General features: G+C 43.1%; 1 protein-coding gene across 1 annotated transcript in view; it reads left to right on the top strand.

Annotated features, from left to right (window-relative positions):
- The window catches only part of LOC117402349 (ATPase family AAA domain-containing protein 2B-like), a 107,900-nt gene that overhangs the window by 79,307 nt on the left and 8,573 nt on the right, over positions 1-20,020 (top strand). Inside the window, exons 26-27 of the mRNA XM_034921161.2 lie at positions 1,408-1,532; positions 9,518-9,646. Coding sequence (XP_034777052.2) covers positions 1,408-1,532; positions 9,518-9,646 — 254 coding nt within the window. The remainder of the gene's footprint in view (positions 1-1,407; positions 1,533-9,517; positions 9,647-20,020) is intronic.

The raw sequence follows: 20,020 nt of genomic DNA, 5'->3' as shown, positions 1-20,020 counted from the left end.
TACGAGTTAAAATAATATGCACAGAACAAAACATTAGATAGTTGAACAGAACTAACTTGCACTTATTCAGTCTGAGCTCCGCCCTGTCCTGCTTCAGCATAGCTTGACTCCCTGGAAGGCAAGGCAGACGGGCCTGCTTCGTCCTGCCCTGGAGACATCAGCCATCGGTCAGGGTATTGCACACAATATTCATTAAGTGTTTTCCTCTTGCGCCCCATTTTTAAATCAAACTAGTAACTGTCACTGTATACCTATAGCAAAAGCTTACCTACACCTTAACCCGCTAATTTCAAAGTAGACAAATGAGAGCATTCTAGTGCTGCTTCAGTCAGCAAGCATAAAAACTAAACACACTAGAGATGATTTCTAAATTATAATTTTTGTAAGAAAATAAAAAATAGCGAGTGGTTTTACCAACGTTTGTCCCATGTAAATGTATTTCAGTCGAACTTGTGTTTTTTGGGAATTTGATATTTTAACGAGCTTTGCTGATTTTAAAATCGAAAAGCAGCAAGCCTATTTATAACCCGTCGTGGTCAAGCATGCACGTGTTAGGATGCTTAAAAAAACAAAAAACAAAAAAAGCTAACTAAAGTTTACTGTTTAGAAGCATTTCAAGACAAACTTTACCTGGCAAAAACTGTATTTTTTTGTCTAGATTTTTTTACCACATTTACAATAATAAAAAAAAAAAAAACGCTATATTAAAAAAAAAAAATGTTTTGTTTTTACTAGATTTGAACAGAAGCGATATTAATTATTTATTAGACAAGCACAACACATTGAATACAATACAGCCTTTAAATCTAATGGCAATGTGCTTATGTATTAATTCATGTATGTATTTATTTTTCAGTGAGAGTAGTGCAGGGAAAGAATGTTGCAATCCCCCCCCACCTCCAAAAAAACCCCAAAAACTCGGGGTATGAAATCAGGATCACCCTGTTGCAGCAGTGTTCCAGTTAGCCATCATGGGACAAGATGTTAGATGAGGAAAAATAATGATCATTTTGGTAGAAAAACTAAAAAACAAAAAAAAAACTGCAGAAAAACTTTAATATATCATCTACCTATTACTGTCTTTTTAAAAATCACAAAACTAAAAGAACGTCAAGAAAATTCCACAAAGCAGCTGTAATAGTTAGATGTTATAATATAGCTAACAGTGGACTGACTATGTGAAGGGCCGTTCTTCTGTCTACTGCAATTTCATTGCATGCTGCCTCTAGTTGACTTGCAATACAGCACGTTTATAGCAACAATATATAATGTTATCTAGTGTATTTTCTTTTAGTAATACATGGTTTGTATCAGCAGCTCATTTTAGAAAATTATGGCATTCATGATTAACTTATTTTCCTGCTTGCTTTTGTATTTTTGTTGTTGTTTGGTGGTGGGCATTTCTAGGTGTATCCAAGATGAAGTGCCATACAACTCTTTCAGAACAGCTGAAGAAAATAAACGTGGAAAAAAGCCCAGAAGAACCAACGGAACCCACTCCACCAGTCATTGTGAACCGTCAACGATTAGCGGTAAGAGGCAGCTCAGAGATGGAGACCTGTATGTTTTAATACACTTTTTTTTTGTGTTAAAGATTAGTTATGCATCTGGTTACAGAAATTCTTATACTCTGGTCAAACACATTACAAGGTCTTTAAAACTTAAATGCCACAAATGCAACCCTCATTTTCTTCTTGAAAATATCAACCTAAAGCTGTGACAATGTAGGATTTTAATTTGGTTTCATAATTTGTTAATAAAAATTAGTTTCTAATCATAATTTCAAGTTGCAAGTAAGTTGCCTGACCGCCTACGGTATGTTGGCTGTCAAACTTAAATCAAAACATGGAAACTTAGTCTTTTATCTCTATTGGAGTTAATAGATAGCATGCCTAATAAAAATAGCATACCTACTGTGCTTTTTGTACTTCCTCTTTAACTGTATTAATCTGAATTGGAAAATTGCAATGTGAGCCAGTTTATTTCTTGTCGATTTTAATTATGTGAAATAATACATTGTAACGTTAAAATCCGGTCTGTGTACACATTTTGTCCCCTCAGTGCATAGCTTGGTTCTCTGTCGTTTTAACAAGGATCATTACATTTCACCCTGTCTGTAATCGTAAATTGGATTCCCGCCACTACCTAACTAACTGAATTGTTTTATGTTAAGACGTGAGTGTTATTGGCTTGAAATCATTTTGAAAGTGTGAAGCATCACAGTTTGCTGTGACCACTAATACCTAGCTGCTGCCTCTGATGGGCTGCCCAAGGTCACCTCTAACCAAGGCAGATGGTCACCTGCCTGGTGATCCGCTGTCATTTGGAATAACCTCACCACTGACCTCAAACGTAAAAAGAAGGCTTTTAAAAGCCTGAAAATGCACAGCAAATAATGTAGCAGGAAATATTACATTTTGTGGAAAGAAGCTGTTGAGATTACAATTAAAATAATGGGGTTTACTCTAGCTGTGATACTGAAAGTAATTATCATCAAGCATAGCATATGTCACTTAGCTTTATTTTCAAACTGGTAGGCCTTATTAAAAGGGAGCAACAAAAATACCTTACTTCACTAACAATGCAGGTATAATATCCGTTCTTGAGGAATGCTGGGTCACCACAAGCACCATACTGCTATAAACAGTGGCTGTCCAGCAAAGCACAGAGCTCTGACAGACTCATTAACACAGTCATTCTGTGCTCTCTTTTATTAACCATCCAGCTGCCTATTTATTTTGGCAATTTCCATTTCCATTTTTCTTCATTTTTAGTCGTCTTATAAGCAATTTGGACAGTTTTCAAAACAATTGTTTCTATATTTTAAACAATGCACACTTTTTATTGTTATTATTAAAAAAGGAAATATATTATTTCAATAGAACTTAAATAACAAAATAACAACATGTTTACAATTGCAGCATTATAACAATATAGATCATAACATAACAATTATTTTTTTCCCAATGGTAGCATTATATAAGTATAAATACGTTTTTTACAATTGCAGCATTGACCGTGTCTAGTAACGGCTGAGCCTTGACAACTATGAGTGCAAGTATTTTATTTAAAGTATTTTTTTGCATAAACCTCCCAATTAAAAAACCTCCCAATTATTCTGTGTTTGCTTTATAATGATTTTTCGTTTTATATTTGCATTTCGTTTTATATGTTGCATTTCATTTTATTTTGTATTTGCAAAAAACACAGGGCTCTAGTTATCACCTGGCTGTACACATCATTGCTTTTTTTTTTTACCTAAATGACAATTTAAATCCAGTGTGTATTCTTAGTGATAGAATACAGTTGCACTGAAGTCCTTTGTTTGACTGTTGGTAAGCTGCTCATTGTATTTCTTACTTCGTTATTAACAGCAGTTACCATTTTTGAAAATGCATTATTTAAGTGAAGGTATGCTCAGGAAGGGATCGAAGAGTTCCTGTTGTCTTTGCAAATCTAATTGAATACTGCTTTTAAAATCTGCTTCCAACAGCTTTGTGTCCTTTTAAGATCATATCGGTACACTCGTCCCATCATTAACAAAGTAGGATGATGTAGCGAGTGCTGTGTGGAGTTCTAACTTGAAAGGGACAAATAAAGAGAATTTCAAACAAGCTAAGAAATAAAAAGTGAAATGGCTGGAATGAGTTTGTTCATACATACAAGGCTTCCTCAGGCTGTCAGTAGCATTCTGTCATGAATTACAGTAAATAAATAATGACTAATGGTGGTCTGCTAATCACCTTTTCCCATTACAAACATGTTTCCTTGCAAACCTATTGTATGGCAGCTTGGAGATACTGTACCCAAAAAAGAAAGAAAAAAAATCCTCTGGGTGAAACCAGCAATGACTTACACTGCTCCAGTTCCTAAAAGGTAAATACATAATTATTCTACATTCGTCGGACCTGACACCTGATGTAATAATGTGTAATAATGTTGCTTCCAGAGGAGAGGGGAGAGGTGTTGCAGTTTAGTTACCGCCAGTAGTTATTCACGCTGTTGTTTTGAATTGGAGGGATGTCCTATTGGATCAAGGCAAGACAGGTATTGTTGCTTCAAGGTTAGCGTTGTTACCGTTTGCAAAAAAAAAAAAAAAGTCAAAAGCACTGCTGTTCACTTAGCACAGTGCACCATGGGAATATAAAATGCATTTATTGAGAGGGATGCTTGGTCCATTTGTTGATGAACATCATATTGAAAAGGTCCTTGCCTCTCTAATGTGCAAGCGAAGTAGGTTAGACCTTGCTTTCTGCACCTGTATTTATACTGAGCCTCTTGTGGAGGGAGACACTGGCTGTATTTCACTGTCTGTCTTTTACTGCCACGTACCCGTCTTACTTGTTTCATATACTTTGTATCCATGAGTAGTTTTTGTTCTTTTGAATAATGAGTTTTCTAAAACATTTTCCTTGCATGCAAGGGTGGTTTGCGTCTTTTAGTTTTGTTTGTTTATTGTTCCCTTCTGGGAATGCATTTCCCAGAAGTCTGCTTTATCCTATTGTAAGGAAACTTGCTCAGGACATTCTTTAAGACAAGTTATTAAGTGCATCAGTCAGGTGTTTGTGTGTGTGTGTGTGTGTGTATGTGTGTATATATATATATATAGCCTGACCTGTGTGTCTGTTTGTACGCCAGAACCACATGGGTAGTTCTCAAATTGTCAGTAATGGGGATAAGGAAAAACATTTTCAGTCAACTAGCGTTTTATACCCTGGATCAGTTGCGTTAGATACAGTGACCTGTTCTACCATTTGAAATGTTTTGAACAAACATTCTATTTAACAAAGCACTAACATGGACCTTAGTAGTTTTCTTGTTTGCAACCTCGTGACATTTTAAATGATCCACAGTTGACAAAATACTGATGTGTTCACAACACTGAACCGCATTCATACTGTAGACAGGGTTGCTATTATCTGCCCACTGCTTACTTTGCACTTTTTGTTTGTGGCTAAACTGTAGCAAATGTAGCGGGCTTTCCTAACCAGCTTTGTGATCTCTTGCTCTGAATCGGTAAATTACATTTGCAAGTGAAACTCTCAAACTAGACAGAAAGCATGCACAAACTTGCTTCATGCAATTATCTGTTTGGAGCTCTTTCAGCTCAACAAAGCACTCATGGTAGTGACGTTCCAGAAACTTTTGTGCTTGATGGCAGCAGCTGCTCGGACCCTCCCTTTGGGTCTCCTGCGTATCCACTCTGCAGGCAGCAGGATTTTTCAGCCTGCGTTGAACCGCAACCGCCTATTGACAGTGTCTGGTCACTGTCTAAAGGCAGTATGTTGGTGGAAACAGCCTGCCCATCTACGCCTCGGCGTAACTTTGGGCAGCGTTACCAGATGGGAGGTCGTCACCATGGACTTGTCCAGCCTGGGCTGGGGTGCTGTGTGGTATGGCAGGGGGTGTGGAACCCCCCTTGGCAGTTTACCTGGCCTTGCATAATTTTTTGCAGGAGGTTCAGGGGTGTGCTTGTCCGTATGGGCAACGCAACAGTGCTGGTGTACATAAACCACCAGAGCGGCCTCAGGCCACCCAGTTTCCATCGTGTGGCCCACAAGCTTTTGATCTGGGAACACAAAAGCCTCCTCTCACTGCGGGCAGTACACCTGTGCGGGGTGACAAACTGGGCAGCGGACCTCCTCTCAAGGGGAGTCCCAGCGCCTAAGAGTGGAGGCTTCACCCCGAGGTGGTGAGCCTCATTTTGGAGAGATTCGGTAGAGCAGAGCTAAATCTCTTTGCCTTCCAGGAATCGACCCACTGGCTCCTCTGGTTCTCTATAACAAGAGGCGGGGACCTGCTGGCGATAGATGCCTTGGCACACCAGTGCCTTCCCACCGCTTGCCCTGCTCCCACTCTGTCTGGAGAAAATCAGGCAGGACCAGGCCAAGGTGCTCTTAGTAGCCCCTTATTGGCCCAGGAGACTCTGGTTTTCAGCCCCGATGCAGCTCCTGAGCAGCCACCCATGGAGACTGTCCCGTGACCTGCTCAGTCAGGCACGGGGGACCTTATGGCACCCCGACCCATCGACCCTGCAGCTCTGTTACTGGCCCCATAATGGCTGCATTTAAGCCATCTGGGTCTGTCTAATAGGGTTACTGACACCCTCCAAAATGCCAGAGCAGCGTCCACACGTTCCCATTACAGGTACAAGTGTGGTGCCTGCCTCGGGCTCGACCCCATGACCTGACCCATGGCAGTTATACTGCAATTTTGGCAGAACCTGTCTGACGAGGGGAAATCCCCCTATAAAGGTCTCTGACAGCTATTTCAGCTTGCCATTTCAAAATTGACTCGGTCTCCCCAGGAGCTCACTTTCTGGCAGGGACATTTTTAAAAGGAGCTCCACAGCTTTGGCCGCCTATGAAGGATATTGTTCCTCGCTGGAGGCTTAATGTGGTGCTTGATGCCCTCATGAAGCCTGCATTTGAGCCCCTGCATTCAGCTGAGCTAAAATTTTGATCACTCAAAGCAGCTTTTTTGCTTGCAATCGCCTCCGCAAAGTGGTTGAGTGAGATGCAGGCATTCTCAATTGCGAAAGCCTGCTTCATTTTTGCAGAAGCCAGGGCAAAGGTTACGCTCTACACCAATCCTGCATTTTTGCCGAAGATTATCTCTACATTTCATGTCAACCAGTCTGTGGAATTGGACGCATTCCATCCACCTCTTTTGCAGTCTGACAGAGAGTGGCAGCTCCATACACTGTCCAGTGCGGGCCCTAGCTTATTCTGTTGACAGGACAAAAAATTGGCGGCAGTCCGAACAATTTGCCTGTTATGGAGCGAAGTCCCATGGTCAAGCCCTGTCTAAGCAGAGGCTGTCCAAATGGATAGCAGATACATTCAGGACTGCCTATGAGCGAGCCAACTTGCCTCCTCCAGAAAAGCTCAATGCCCATTCCACCAGGGGCATGGCAACTTCGTGGGCTTTATTCCACGGTGCATCTGTCAAGGACATTTGCAGTGCTGCAGTGTGGGCAACTCCCCATACCTTTACTAGGTTCTATAGGCTAAATGTTGTGGATCCTCAAAACCCTGGCTTTGGAACTAGAGGGTTAAGTGTGGCTTCCTAGTCAACCCTTAACACAGGCATTTTTTTTTTTTAGCCCTAGCTACTTGTTACTGGGGTTCCTAATGGTAGCGCACAAGTCAGCCTCTCGGCATAGTCTTGTAGCATTCCAGTTGTTCTGCAGTATTGCCCTTGCGACGGCTTGGGTATACTCACCCATTCGATAATGGTTACATTTCATACTTGAAAAGGAACATTAGGGTATTATCATAACCCTGTTTCATTGAAATAGAAATATAACCATTAACCTTCAGGGTTGTTGCATCCATGATTGCAGCAGGTTTGAAGAAAAAATTACGTTGAGATCTGTGCACGCAGTCCTTTATACCCTCGGGGTGGGCATGACTGCACCACAGGCTCGGCTGAGCAGCTTTGGTGTATAATATTCAGGCTTCGGGGTCTTTTTAGGAGGTAAACACCCATTAGGAAATGTTTTCCATAATCATAAATCCTGCTGGTAAATCCTTCTGGTGGGGATTTAAAATGGGCCCAAGGATTATTAAAAATAAAAATAAAAAACAATCCATTTATAAAATCTACAGCATCACCCTGCAGATACAGCATGCCCTTAAAAGCCTCTATTGGAGCAGAAATGGCTTTTCCTCAGATGCTGCCAGACTGTCCGTTTCCTGTTACTGCTGAGGCTATTAAGCAGATGTTCAATTTTAAGACCATGCATGATCCTCTAAAGGGGAGTAGTGGGGTGTCCCTGCTCTCCTAAATGTCCATCTGTTCATTTGCTGAAATACTATAGTTTTGTAGTATAATATTCAGAGCACTCGCTGCTTCTTACCTTCTTTTAAATAAACTAGTTTAACCACCCAGCTGCTCATTTATTTTGTCAATATCTATGTCAATTTTTTCTTTGCAGATTTTTCATTCTTAACCCTCAAATAAGCAATTTGGACAGTTTTCAAAGCAATTTTTGCCTTATTTTTAAAAATACACACTTTTTTATTGGTATGAAAAATGGAGGTATATTATTTCAATAGACCTTAAATAATTGTTATAACGCATTATAACAATATAAATAACAAAATAACATACTTTTTTCCCAATGGCAGCATTATAGAAGTATAAATAACATTTTTATATATTTATATCTTTTTTTTTATAATTGCAGCATTATAACAGTTCAACAAAGTCATATCACTTTTTAGAATTTTTTTTTTTGTGCTATAGATTTCAAAGCAGACGCCCTTCAAGCTCTCATCAATGCTAATGTCTTTTATCTAGTACATATACATCACGTCATACAGGTTGATCTATCTTCCACAGTTTTGGGTATGGGTGTGTATCGCTGTTACATTGCATTATTATCTGTGATGTGTACTTCATCAGCGGAATAAATTGTTTCCTTACAACCCCTTAGAACATCAACAAAGAAGTAAATACTGTACCCTCATCTCATTCTCTGTAGCTAGCTGGCATCCATTTTGTATTCCCAGCTGTGCTATGTATGGATGGGCCGGTCTGCCAAGCACATTTCTTAGGGACTGCTGCCATCTGCCAGCGAAAAACAAAACTGCAGACTATTATACAATATAGTTTTCTTATTTATTTACTGGAGCATGTCGAAAAGGCATGTTAAACTTTGCAGATGCTTATATTACCCCTGCACGCTTTTTTCACGGGTGACAAATTTGGACTCGCTTGCGCTCCATGTGGAAATCGCGGGATAAGCAACTGGGTGGTTGAAACCCATCTATTATTGTTGTTGTTGTTGTTGTTATTATTGTTATTATTATTGTTATTAATAATTTCTTAGCAGACGCCCTTATCCAGGGTGACTTACAATTGTTACAAGATAGCACATTATTTTTACATACAATTACCCATTTATACAGTTGGGTTTTTACTGGAGCAATCTAGGTAAAGTACCTTGCTTTGTACATCAGGTCCCCCACTTGGGATTGAACCCACGACCCTCCGGTCAAGAGTCCAGAGCCCTAACCACTACTCCACACTGCTGCCACATCTACATACAGTATAATACATACTACATTTAGCGGTACTGTGAAAAGTCCCATCTGTTACCCCAGCCACTGTCCAGATATAAAGGCTTCTACCCCAACCCATACAGTATTTAACTGTTCTGTGGAACTCCACTGAGTTTCCTAAAACTATCTGTGGATAGTTAGGATATGCTACAGCATTATTTAGTTCACCATGACCAAGGACTGAGGCAGATATTTGAATATTCTAACAAACACTGCTTGACTCCTGAAAGGTGTTTTTTTGTTTTTACTGTAATATAGAACTAATTCTACATTGGTTTTCCACTCAATTCACAATTAAAAAAATGCTTGAATAATTGTTTACATTCAAACACAAACAACTCTCCACCTCTGTGACCTAAACCCAGTAGGCTTCCATGACACAGACACCACTTGTTGTTTGTGTCCTCGGAAGGTGTTACTAACATCCCTTGTTTGTTTTCGTGTTGCAGAGTCTCTTACAGCTGGTTACCAAGAAGAGTGAAAACTACACTGTTGATCAGCTAGAGAGACTGTTCTCACTGCTGAGCCAGTGCATCTATCAGCACCGCAGGGACTACGACAAGACACATCTTACAGAGGTGAGGGCCCTCACAAATCAACTACTTCATTAACATTAGTTTGGGAATGTGCTCATACGTTGCGATCAGTGTAGCTACAATCTAACTCGATCAGTTTCAGTTTATTAGTGCCCTTCATGGTAAAGCCACAAACCTTCTCTGACAAGTACCACTGGTCACCTGCACGCATTTTTTTACTAAAACCTATACCACCTGTCAGAATGGATAGTAAGTGACTTATTAAAAAGTACTTCCTTCATCTCAGCCAGTGTCCCAGCATGGTGTTGGGGGTGGGGTGCTCCTTGATGCAAGATAAAATGCTGGTGTCCTGAATAAATCCTTGAACAGGTCGATCAAACACAGACATGATGTCTCCAATTATGATGGATTTCAAGTGCTTTGCAATGGATTCTTCCAGCCTATCCTTAGACATTTAATTAGCACTAGCGTCTACCACAGTGAAAATCAGTTTCCATCATTAGAAATATAATTTTATAGATTGAATACACTTGGACTTATGTGTTGGCTTAAGAAAAAAAAAGGAAATGGAAGTGGTAATTATTCATACTGGTTTATCTTTGGCATACATAAGGGACTAATGTCAGACATCCCTAATATGTAGCTTAAAATAGGTCTGGAATGATGTGCACTACAAAATGAGGCAACTTATTCAAATGAAAGTGTAATCATGGTTAGCTTTCTGGTAACACCAAACAGTGAAGAATCTTTCCACAGCCTATTAGTAGCAGTGGAGTCTTATCAGTTCTGTTGTGCTGAGAATACTGTTTCATACAGTCAGCACTCACATATCCAACTTTTGACTTCAGTGATGGTTAAATGCGTGTTACGCATATCTGATTATTTCATTTTGGCCTGTTCCAACCCTTGTCCGTTTTTCAGGGAACACAAAAAAGATACAATGTCAAAAATACATAGATGAAAGGACTGTGTTTTAAAATAAGTAGGCTTCCATTCAGATATGCTAAATAAACAAATAATAATACTGTAGTTGGTTTTGTTGGTACAGTACTATATTTTCAACAGAAGTATTTTAATTTAGAATGACATGATTCTGAAAATATCACTTGCCAAAAGAGGTGACATGTGGACTGTAATACAGTACATACTTTTAAATCCTGTACTTACTGTAGCAGTATGTAAAATTCCCCAGTAATGACCCAACAAAATTAAATCAAAATGTTACCCATGTATAGAACTGCGTAAAAGGTAATGCAATTTAGTAAAAAATAATAAAAATAAATAAATAATTCAAACCGTATGCAAAGTCAGTATTCAAAATTGCAGAATATCATGCTCGATAAGGACCTAATGACACAGTTCACTTGCAAATGAAAATGCACAAAAGCAACTAAAGATCACCGATTTAAAAGAAATTAAAAAAAATACATCATAGTACTAAAACGGTTTAATGATTAACTGTTACATTACCCTAGCTTGTCTTGTTCACTTTGTTTTTGCTGCATTTTTGTCAGTTGAAATTGGAGGAAGCGCTGTGTAACTGCACAATAAAAACAGACTGATTTGGCATGCGAGAAAAAAAAAAAAACACAGGCTGTGACGGATATTCAAATAAATTGTAACATTGAAGAGATAGGCTTTGTATCACAAAACGGGTGATGGAGTCCGAAATCACGTGTGATGGGTAAGTGCATTAATTTGTTACATATATATATATATATATATATATATATATATATATATATATATATATATATATATATATATATATATTTGGAATTGATTTGTTTCTTAATACAAAGACAGTAAAATGCGACTGTGTGTATCCGAGTGTCATATATCCGAGTGCTGACTGTATAAATGATGATTTGTCACATACAAATGGAGCCTGTATGCCTTTATGTATGTATGTATGTATGTATGTATGTATTTGGCTGAGTTTGAGTTATTAAAGTCACTTTGGAGAAGGACAGCTTTCCCCACTAACAAGCCGTCAGTCTCAGTGAAGACTTTGTACGAGGGAAAGGAACAGCATTTTGAAGCTTCTTGCAAGCATTAAGAAACATTCAGAAATCTGAATTGATCTTGACCGTCTAGACTTTTCTTCTCAAACATATCTGCTCAGGATATGCCCCAAAAATAATCAACAGCCAGTTGTTAAAAACAGGAAGCGCCAGCTTTAACAGAAATGTGAAGGCGTGCACCATAATCCCCTCCAAAAGGAAACATTGCTCTATTTTCATTTCATTCTACATGGGATGGGGGGGATGAGATGGGATGAGATGGGATGGGATGGGGGATGGGGGATGGGGGGGGGGGGTAGTAGAGATGCTAAAATGGATGCCTTTCCGTCTTTATCTAAAAAAAAAACTAATCAAATTAACTTTTTATACAACAATGTTCCACCTTAAGCTTGTTCAGCAATTAAATACTTGTTGTGACTTCCAGTAACACATGTCACAGTAAGTCCCTGCAATGTTCAATTCCACAGCTTCTAGCAGATGCTTGTGTGATTTAGGCTTATCCAGGTATTGTTCTTGTTCTCCGTGGTTTTGGGAAGAGTTGTACACTACATTCCCAACAGTATTTATTTATTTATTTATTTATTTATGTATGTATTTGTTTTATTGCTGTGTATGAGTTATTACATTAACATACACGTTGTATAACACAATATATGTTTTGAGTAGAAGTACTGAAATGTATTTCTAGACTTTGTTTAAATGTTTGTTAACAAGGTATTGGTCAGTATGGCCTGGAGAATGTGGGGATATGCAGATTGTTGGTGCCATGCAGTAATTCCTTATTTCATGCTGTAAGGCAATGCAAAAGCTAAAGCTTTTCTTATGTAGTGGGAGGGGGAAAAACAGCAAGTTAAGGAAAGAGCATCACCTTTGAATAGCATAGTAAAGATGGTGTGTGTGTGTCTGTGTGTGTGTCTGTATGTATGTGAAAAACAACAAAGAATTCAACACTGTTCGAGATTACAATTGCGAGATGCCACAGTGAAAAGACGTGATTTTTTCCATTAACCTTAACAGCGTGCAAAATTAAATAAAGAAGTAAAATGTTTGTTTTGACCTAGGTGGTCCTACATTATATGACTGAATGGAAAAAGCCTGTGAACCTGTAGTCCATTAAATACTATGAATAGTAATAATTTGAAATTAGTTTTGATAGCTATATTTAGAAGTTTTTATGGAGATTGCTTTTTAAAAGCTTTTGCTAAAGGACCAGCTGTGGTTTATCAGCTAGTTCAGTCTTTAACCACTTCAACTCCAGATGTAAAAATGAAACCCCTTTCCAAGTACCAGATTTTGAAAATAATGTTTTCAAACCTGTAATTACTGTAAAATGTTAACATATGATGAATAAAACACAAATAAATGACCTAAACTGTGTTTTTCATTAACCCTTTATGCTGCTGTGTACTACATACCCATATTCAATATAGAGATAAAAACACTTTATTTATTTTTTTGAACAATGAAAACAAAAACGCTGCTAGTAACAATAATAATCAGTAAACAGTAATTATCAAATAAAAATCAGAACATCAAAACATGTGCCATTATCGACTTGCTCTCTGCCATTTATTGAAATGTTCAATACAACAGAACGATAGGTTGCGGATGCAACCCCGGTTCCCTGAAAGAGAAAATAACCATCAAGGTATGGAATATTGCCGTCAGGCAGTTGGGATTGGCTGAGCTTTATAACAAAGCTGCCGATAGGGAGACTCTCTTCCTCTTTTGCTCTTCAGGCCGTGAAGGCTTCCAGAGCGACCTCGCGGCTTGATGGTTATTTTCTCTTTCAGGGAACCGGGGTTGCATCCTCAACCTATCGTTCCCTTTCAAGTCGAAAATAACCATCAAGGTATGAGAACAGTGTACCCAAGCCGTCGCGAGGGAGGAATCTCGGCAGTAGGACAGACTTACATCATAACGCCACTGCGTAGGCAATACATCTACGCATATGTGGAGCCGCGCCTCAGTGTCTGCGCTCGCAATGACACCTGTCCTAAGGTGGAAGTCAACACCATATCGTGACAATACTCAATATGACCGCCAACTAGGGTGTCATAGAGTGTAACACGGATGCTCCAAATGACGGAGCAGAGGATTCCAGTACATTTAAACGGTAGAACCTCGTAAAAGTATGTGTAGCCCAACTGGCTGCAACGCAAATGTCAGACACCGGCACCCCTCTAAAGAGGGCCCAGGATGTCGCCATACCCCTAGTGGAATGTGCCTTCAACATTAGACAACGGCTGACCCAAAGTCCTACAACCATGGCATATGAACAACTGTTCTGTTTGCCTCACAGTCGTTGTATGGTCAATATAACACCTCAATGCCCGCACGGGGCAGAGCATGTGTAACCGTTCTTCCTCTGGGGAAGAAAAAGGAGGAGGATGTAACGCCATCAACTCAACTAGTTGGTTCAATGAAACCGGAAAATGACCTTTGGTAAAAAGGCCAGATTTGGACGCATGGAGACTTTAGAACCGTCTCCTGCGAAACGAGTACATGATGAATGCACTGATAGTGCATGTAACTCGCCCACACGTTTGGCTGATGCCACTGACAGCAAAAACGCAGTCTTCATAGACACGAGCTTCATATCCACACTGTGGGGAGGCTCGAACGGTGACTTGGTAAGGGCTTCTAGCACCACGTCAAGGCTCCATGACGGTAAATTGGTCGTCCCTGGGAGGTCGCAAGCGTCTTGCGCCCTTCAGGAATTGAGATGCCAGAAAATGACAACCTGGTGATAACCCGTCAATGCGTACATGGCAAGCCGATATGGCGCCTAAATACACCTTAAGTGTAGAAGGAGACTTTCCTACACCTAACAGTTTCTGCAGAAACTGTAGTAATACTGCCATAGGGCAGGATATTGGGTCATGACCCTAAGCCAGACACCAATCTTGAAACAACTGCACGTATATTGCGACCTAGTAGAGGGCGCTCTAGCACTCTGAATGGTTGAAATCACCGCCGTCGAGAGCCCTAAGGCTGACAGGCGCTCCTGTTCAGGGGCTAAGCCCATAGCTGCATGAGCTTGGGGTTCGGGTGCCAAAGCCCTCCTTGGGCCTGGGACAATAGGTCCGCTCGCAGGGGGAGCTCCCTCGGGCGACCGTGCAGCAACTGCACCAGGCTCGGGAACCATATTCTCCGAGGCCACCGAGGAGCGATCAGAATCACTGTCGCTTGCTCTACCCTGACCTTCTCTAAGAAGGCAGGGAGCATCGGAATCGGTGGAAACGCATATAGGAGCCCTGGCGGCCATTCGTGAGCCAGTGCATCGACTCCTAGAGGGCTGTCGAGGTCCTTCACCGAGAACCATAGGGGGCAGTGCGTGGTCTCTCGCGAAGCGAAGAGATCTACTTGCGCTATGCCGAACCATTCCCAAACATGCTCTACCACCTGAGGGTGGAGACGCCATTCACCCGCAAGAGGGCCTCCTCTGGACAGGAGATCCGCTGCGTAATTGACTCTGCCCGGTAGGTGAACTGCACGCAGAGAGGATAAACACGGTTGTGCCCATAGCAACATCCGTGTTACCATCCGGTGAAGGCAGGGGGACCGTAGGCCTCCCTGGCGGTTGATATACGCCACAACTGTGGTGTTGTCTGACTGCACTAACACGTGCTTGCCTAGAAGCACTGGCAAGAAGTGCCGGAGGGCGAGGTCAACCGCTCTGAGTTCCAGAGCATTGATGTGGGCTGACCTCCAGGGTCCTGACCACACTCCGCGGGTCCCTGAGCCGTTCCAGACTGCTCCCCAACCTTGGTTGGAAGCGTCGGTCGTGATAACCTCCCTTCGGAAGATGAGACCCAAGCGTACGCCCTGGCGGATGTTCGATGGAACTTTCCACCAGCGCAGCACTTGCCAGCAGGTTCGGGATATTATTATTATTATTATTATTATTTATTTCTTAGCAGGATATCCTCAACCTGCGGTGTTTGTCTCTCCGCGGATGCAACGCGAAGGCATTGAACCAGGCCTGCAGAGGTCTCTGGTGTAATAAGCCCAAAAGAATGGCTTGCGAGGCAGCAGCCATCAAGCCCAGCATGTGCTGACACAGCTCCATGCTGACTGTTTCTCTCAACCTGAATAGGGAGAGACACCGCTCCATCGAGACAACTCTTTGTGTCGACAGGGTCGCTTCCATGGACACTGAGTCCAGATGTAGACCCAAGAATTCGGTCTGTTGGCTTGGCACGAGGCGGCTCTTTTCTGAATTGACCTTCAGACCTAGCCACTGAAGATGGTCTGTAACCATCACTGTGTGCTGTGCCACCTGCTCCTTCGACTGTGTGCAGACGAGCCAGTCGTCCAGATAATTCAGCAGTCGGACGCCTTGAGCCAGCAAGGGAGCTAGAATGGCATCCATACATTTCGAAAAGGTTCGGGGAGCTAGTGACAGGCCGAATGGAAGGACACAAAACTCTGCTCTGAAATGTGAACCGCAGATGCTTCCTGTGACCTGGGCAGATGGGAACGTGAAAGTACGCATCTGTCAGGTCCACGGTGGTGAACCAGTCGCCTTGTCGGACAGACTGGATGATGTGCCTGTGCATAAGCATCCTGAACGATAACACCCGCAGGTATTTGTTCAGTAGCCGTAGATCTAAAATAGGACGGAGCCCGCCATCCTTCTTGGGCACCAGGAAGTATTTGGATGGCACGCTTCCTGAGCAATGCCTGTATTTCCACATTCAGAGCTGAGGACTGAACCGAGTCCTTCACTGCAGTTACCACCACTCCCCAGAGGGGAGGGGGTTTACCCGGAACTGAAGGATGTACCCGGTGAATATAGTTTTGTGCACCCAGATGTTGTCGGTGCAGTGTTGCTAGAACTGGAGCTGTGGGACAGTGTAGGGGTGGGTTGACAGCTGCCTGGAATTTTCAGGGCTGTTTCGGCTGCACTCGTTCGCGAGGGGCCTGGCCAGAGCCACAAGGACGTCGTCTGCCACGCGGGTTGGCTGCGCGCTGATGCACCCGAAGGGGAGATTTTATTGCCCCGTGGTTGCGTCTGCTGCTGTGGCGGTGTCCTGCGCCACTGGTGCTCCTGTGGCCGCCTTGGTTGGAAAGGTTTGTTTGGCCACATCTTTGCCAACTGCTGTGAAGCCTCACGCGCCTTGACGGAGCATTGCAGCATCTCCTCTACCGCTGGGCCAAACGTATGCCCCGGTGATATTGGAGCATCCAGCAATGGGACCTTATCAGGCTCCTGTACCCTCGCCTGCGAGAGCCAGAGCAGCCTTCTTGCCACCACAAGAGAAGCGATGCTCCTGCCCTGTGCTTGCGCATTTAATTGAGCCAGCTTCACCAACAGCTGAGCAATTGTGCCTAGCTCGGTCCTAAGGGCAACGGAGGGGCACTCGGGCAGATCCCGGATGACCGCCGCCTGGTAGACCGTCAGGAGGCTGGCCACGTTAGACAGCCTGACTGCCTCTGTAGCCACGGCGTACCCTTTTTTCAGGTGGACCTCCGTAATCTTACATTGCCTGTTGGGGCACGCAGGATCCTTGGTCAGCCCCGATAATGTTGGCGCCTTCACTAACGCGGCGAACGCAGCGCCCACCGGTGGGAAGGATGCCAACCCAGCTTTGCTCACCCCTTGCATGGTGAAGGCCGAAGCCTTGCGAGAAGTTGCAGGGGCGGAGGCCGGGGCCCCCCAGGTGGACTGCACCTCCTTAATAAAATCCAGGAGTGCCGGTAGCATGCTGGACTGAAGGGGCTGGGCTGATGGCGACTCAAAGAGGGAGCACCGTTGTTGGCTCTAGCATGGGCCAGTCCACGCCCAAGTGACGGGTTGCCCTCTCGACCACTGACCACATAGGGTCATTAGTGTCCAGTACTTCAGGGTCGGTCTCCTGCCCAGAGTGCTGGAAGGCCACCTCGCCCTCTGTGCTATACTCCTCCAGCAAGGGCTCCAAGTCGGATGCGTCCCTTGAGATCGCATCGATGTCCCACACTTCCTGGGGTTGGCCGTGAGCAACTGGTGGAGGAGCCACTGGCTGATTAGAGATGGGCCCGGTCCGTTGTTCTGGGACCCGAGGCGCCACGTTCGCTAGGGTCATGAGGAAGGATTGCTGCCCCATCATGACCTCTATAAACTGTGACATTTTGGAGGTGAGCTCAGCCACTCCAAATCTGTCCTGGTGTCGCCTGTCCCGTCGAGGGGAGCAAGAGTGCCTTCTACGGCGAGACGATCGAGATCTCGACCTGGACTCCCGATGGGGACGTGCCCCACGAGAGGAGGGGCTGCGGGAACGTTCCCGAGCACGCCTGGCTGGAGACCTCTGACCAGCTGTAAGCTGGGAGGATGGGCTCCTGGAGAGCTGCAGCCTCACCGGTGGCGTCGTAGCAGACGACGGCGGGGCCGAGACTGTATAGGATGACCCTGAGGATGGAGAATGACTCCCAACCGCCTTCTTTGCTCTCTGGCGAAGGGTGTGTGTCTGGAACCCCGCACATAGATGGCAGTATGCCTTATCCGCCAAGGCAGATGCAGCGTGCTCCGGCCCCAAACACGCTACACAGTCATCATGCAGATCGCTGGCAGGCAACTTGGCCTGGCAGGTCACGCATCGGTGAAAGCCCGACAAAATGCCTTGTTTGTCGCAAGCACTGACGAGCAGCGAACGCCGAAGCGTCGAGCACCGATGTGAACGCCGAAGCGCAGCACGCCGGAGCGTGAGTACCGAGCATAGAACGCTAGCACAGACGCCTAAACGTCAGCTGACCCACAGAGCGGAGACGCTAAGTGCTGGTACTGTGTCTTGGGTGCTGTGCACTACTTACCTGTTGGTGCTTGGGAATTTGTGCTTTGTGGTTGTCTTCCTCTGTGCAGTGAATAGGGGGGAAAAAGTGTGTTTTTTTTCTTTTTTGGACGCTGCAGCAGCACTATATGATAGTGATATGTGACTGGGGCACAGTACAGCTACCACGCGGTTGGTGGAACACACCGCAGAGGTAGTATGTGGGAGACTGCAGTGCAGGCTCCACACACGTGGTCTAGCCAAGGCAAGACCGGGGCTGCAGATACGCGCGCGGCCAAGGCCAACGCAACGCGCGTCCTTCACAAAATATATACAATTTTATTTACAAAAAAACCCAAAACACAACACTAATAATTATAAAATAATTATTAACACAAGAAAGACGGAGACCACGAAAGTAAACAAAACGCGATGCCGAAGCAAAGCGTGAAGGAAATATATAAGTGTAAAACAATTTATATAATCCTTAATAACAAAAATAATAATCACTCCGAAGAGTGTAACTGAAATAAACTCAGAGAAGGGGCAATAACCAGCTTCTCAAGCCTAAGCTTAGCGAGTACAATCAGTTAACAGCTCTATTACCTACTGCTACCGATGATGAAGACAAGAGGAAGAGAGTCAAAAGTGGTATCAAAATCCTCCAAACCAACTTCACTCCTGTTGCTCATTATAGAAAGATCACGTATGTTGCCATGTTTAGCAGTGTGGAGTAGTGGTTAGGGCTCTAGACTCTTGATCGGAGGGTCATGGGTTCAAGCCTAGGTGGGGGACACAAGTCCAATTTTAAATGCCAAACTAACGCACAATCAAGTAATATATTAAGTAATTAATATAATGTTTGCCTTCTTGTGCAGTTAATTGTATATGGTCAAGTATTACTAAATGTAAAGTATTCAAATTCATGTATCCTCACAACCTTACATTCAATTGTAAGAAGAGATGCCTGGCCTACCTGTTTGAACCCGTGTCTCAGGGGTCCTTTTACTTTAGTGCAGTATTTCCAACATACAAACAAAAACTGTACTAAACGACCGTTTGGTCTAAAAGCATACAGAACAATTTCAAGTGAAAAAAGCCTTCCACCTATGGGAAGATTTGGGAATGGGGTCCACGAGTTTGTGGTAATTGCAACTTTTTCTCCCTTTTGAAAGTTTTGTATGAACAGCTGCAGCACGATTTTCTTTAAGTTTTTCCAGCCTCGCTGTTATTGTTTTATGGGTCGGCACAGTATTGGGATAATCTTGCATCGATTTCAAAACTGCAGCATTCACGATTCACATGCACTGTCCTCATAGGGGATAACGTGATCACGCCCTATTCGGCCAAATCTGTAGCAAATGTTGTTATGGATGTTTGCTTTTTATTGCCATCAGTAGCTCCATGATAATTCTGAATGTTTTCATTTCAAATGGTGAAGCATTGAACTTTTGTGGTACGGCAATTTTGTTTGGCATAATTATTTACACACCACTGTTTTCTTGTCCGGTTTCTCAAAATACTTCCAAACGTGGCTTTCTTTGTTTAGAGATGCCATTTTAAATATCAGAAAATCGCTTGTCATTAACGTTATTACCGTGCCGTGGAATTGATACCATACCACGCCTACTACAGGCATAAAC

This window comes from Acipenser ruthenus, chromosome 5, assembly GCF_902713425.1.
Source record: "Acipenser ruthenus chromosome 5, fAciRut3.2 maternal haplotype, whole genome shotgun sequence".
Lineage (NCBI taxonomy): Eukaryota > Metazoa > Chordata > Actinopteri > Acipenseriformes > Acipenseridae > Acipenser > Acipenser ruthenus.
The sequence above is the reverse complement of the archived record's forward strand: the minus strand, read 5'-3'. Positions and strand labels throughout refer to the sequence as shown.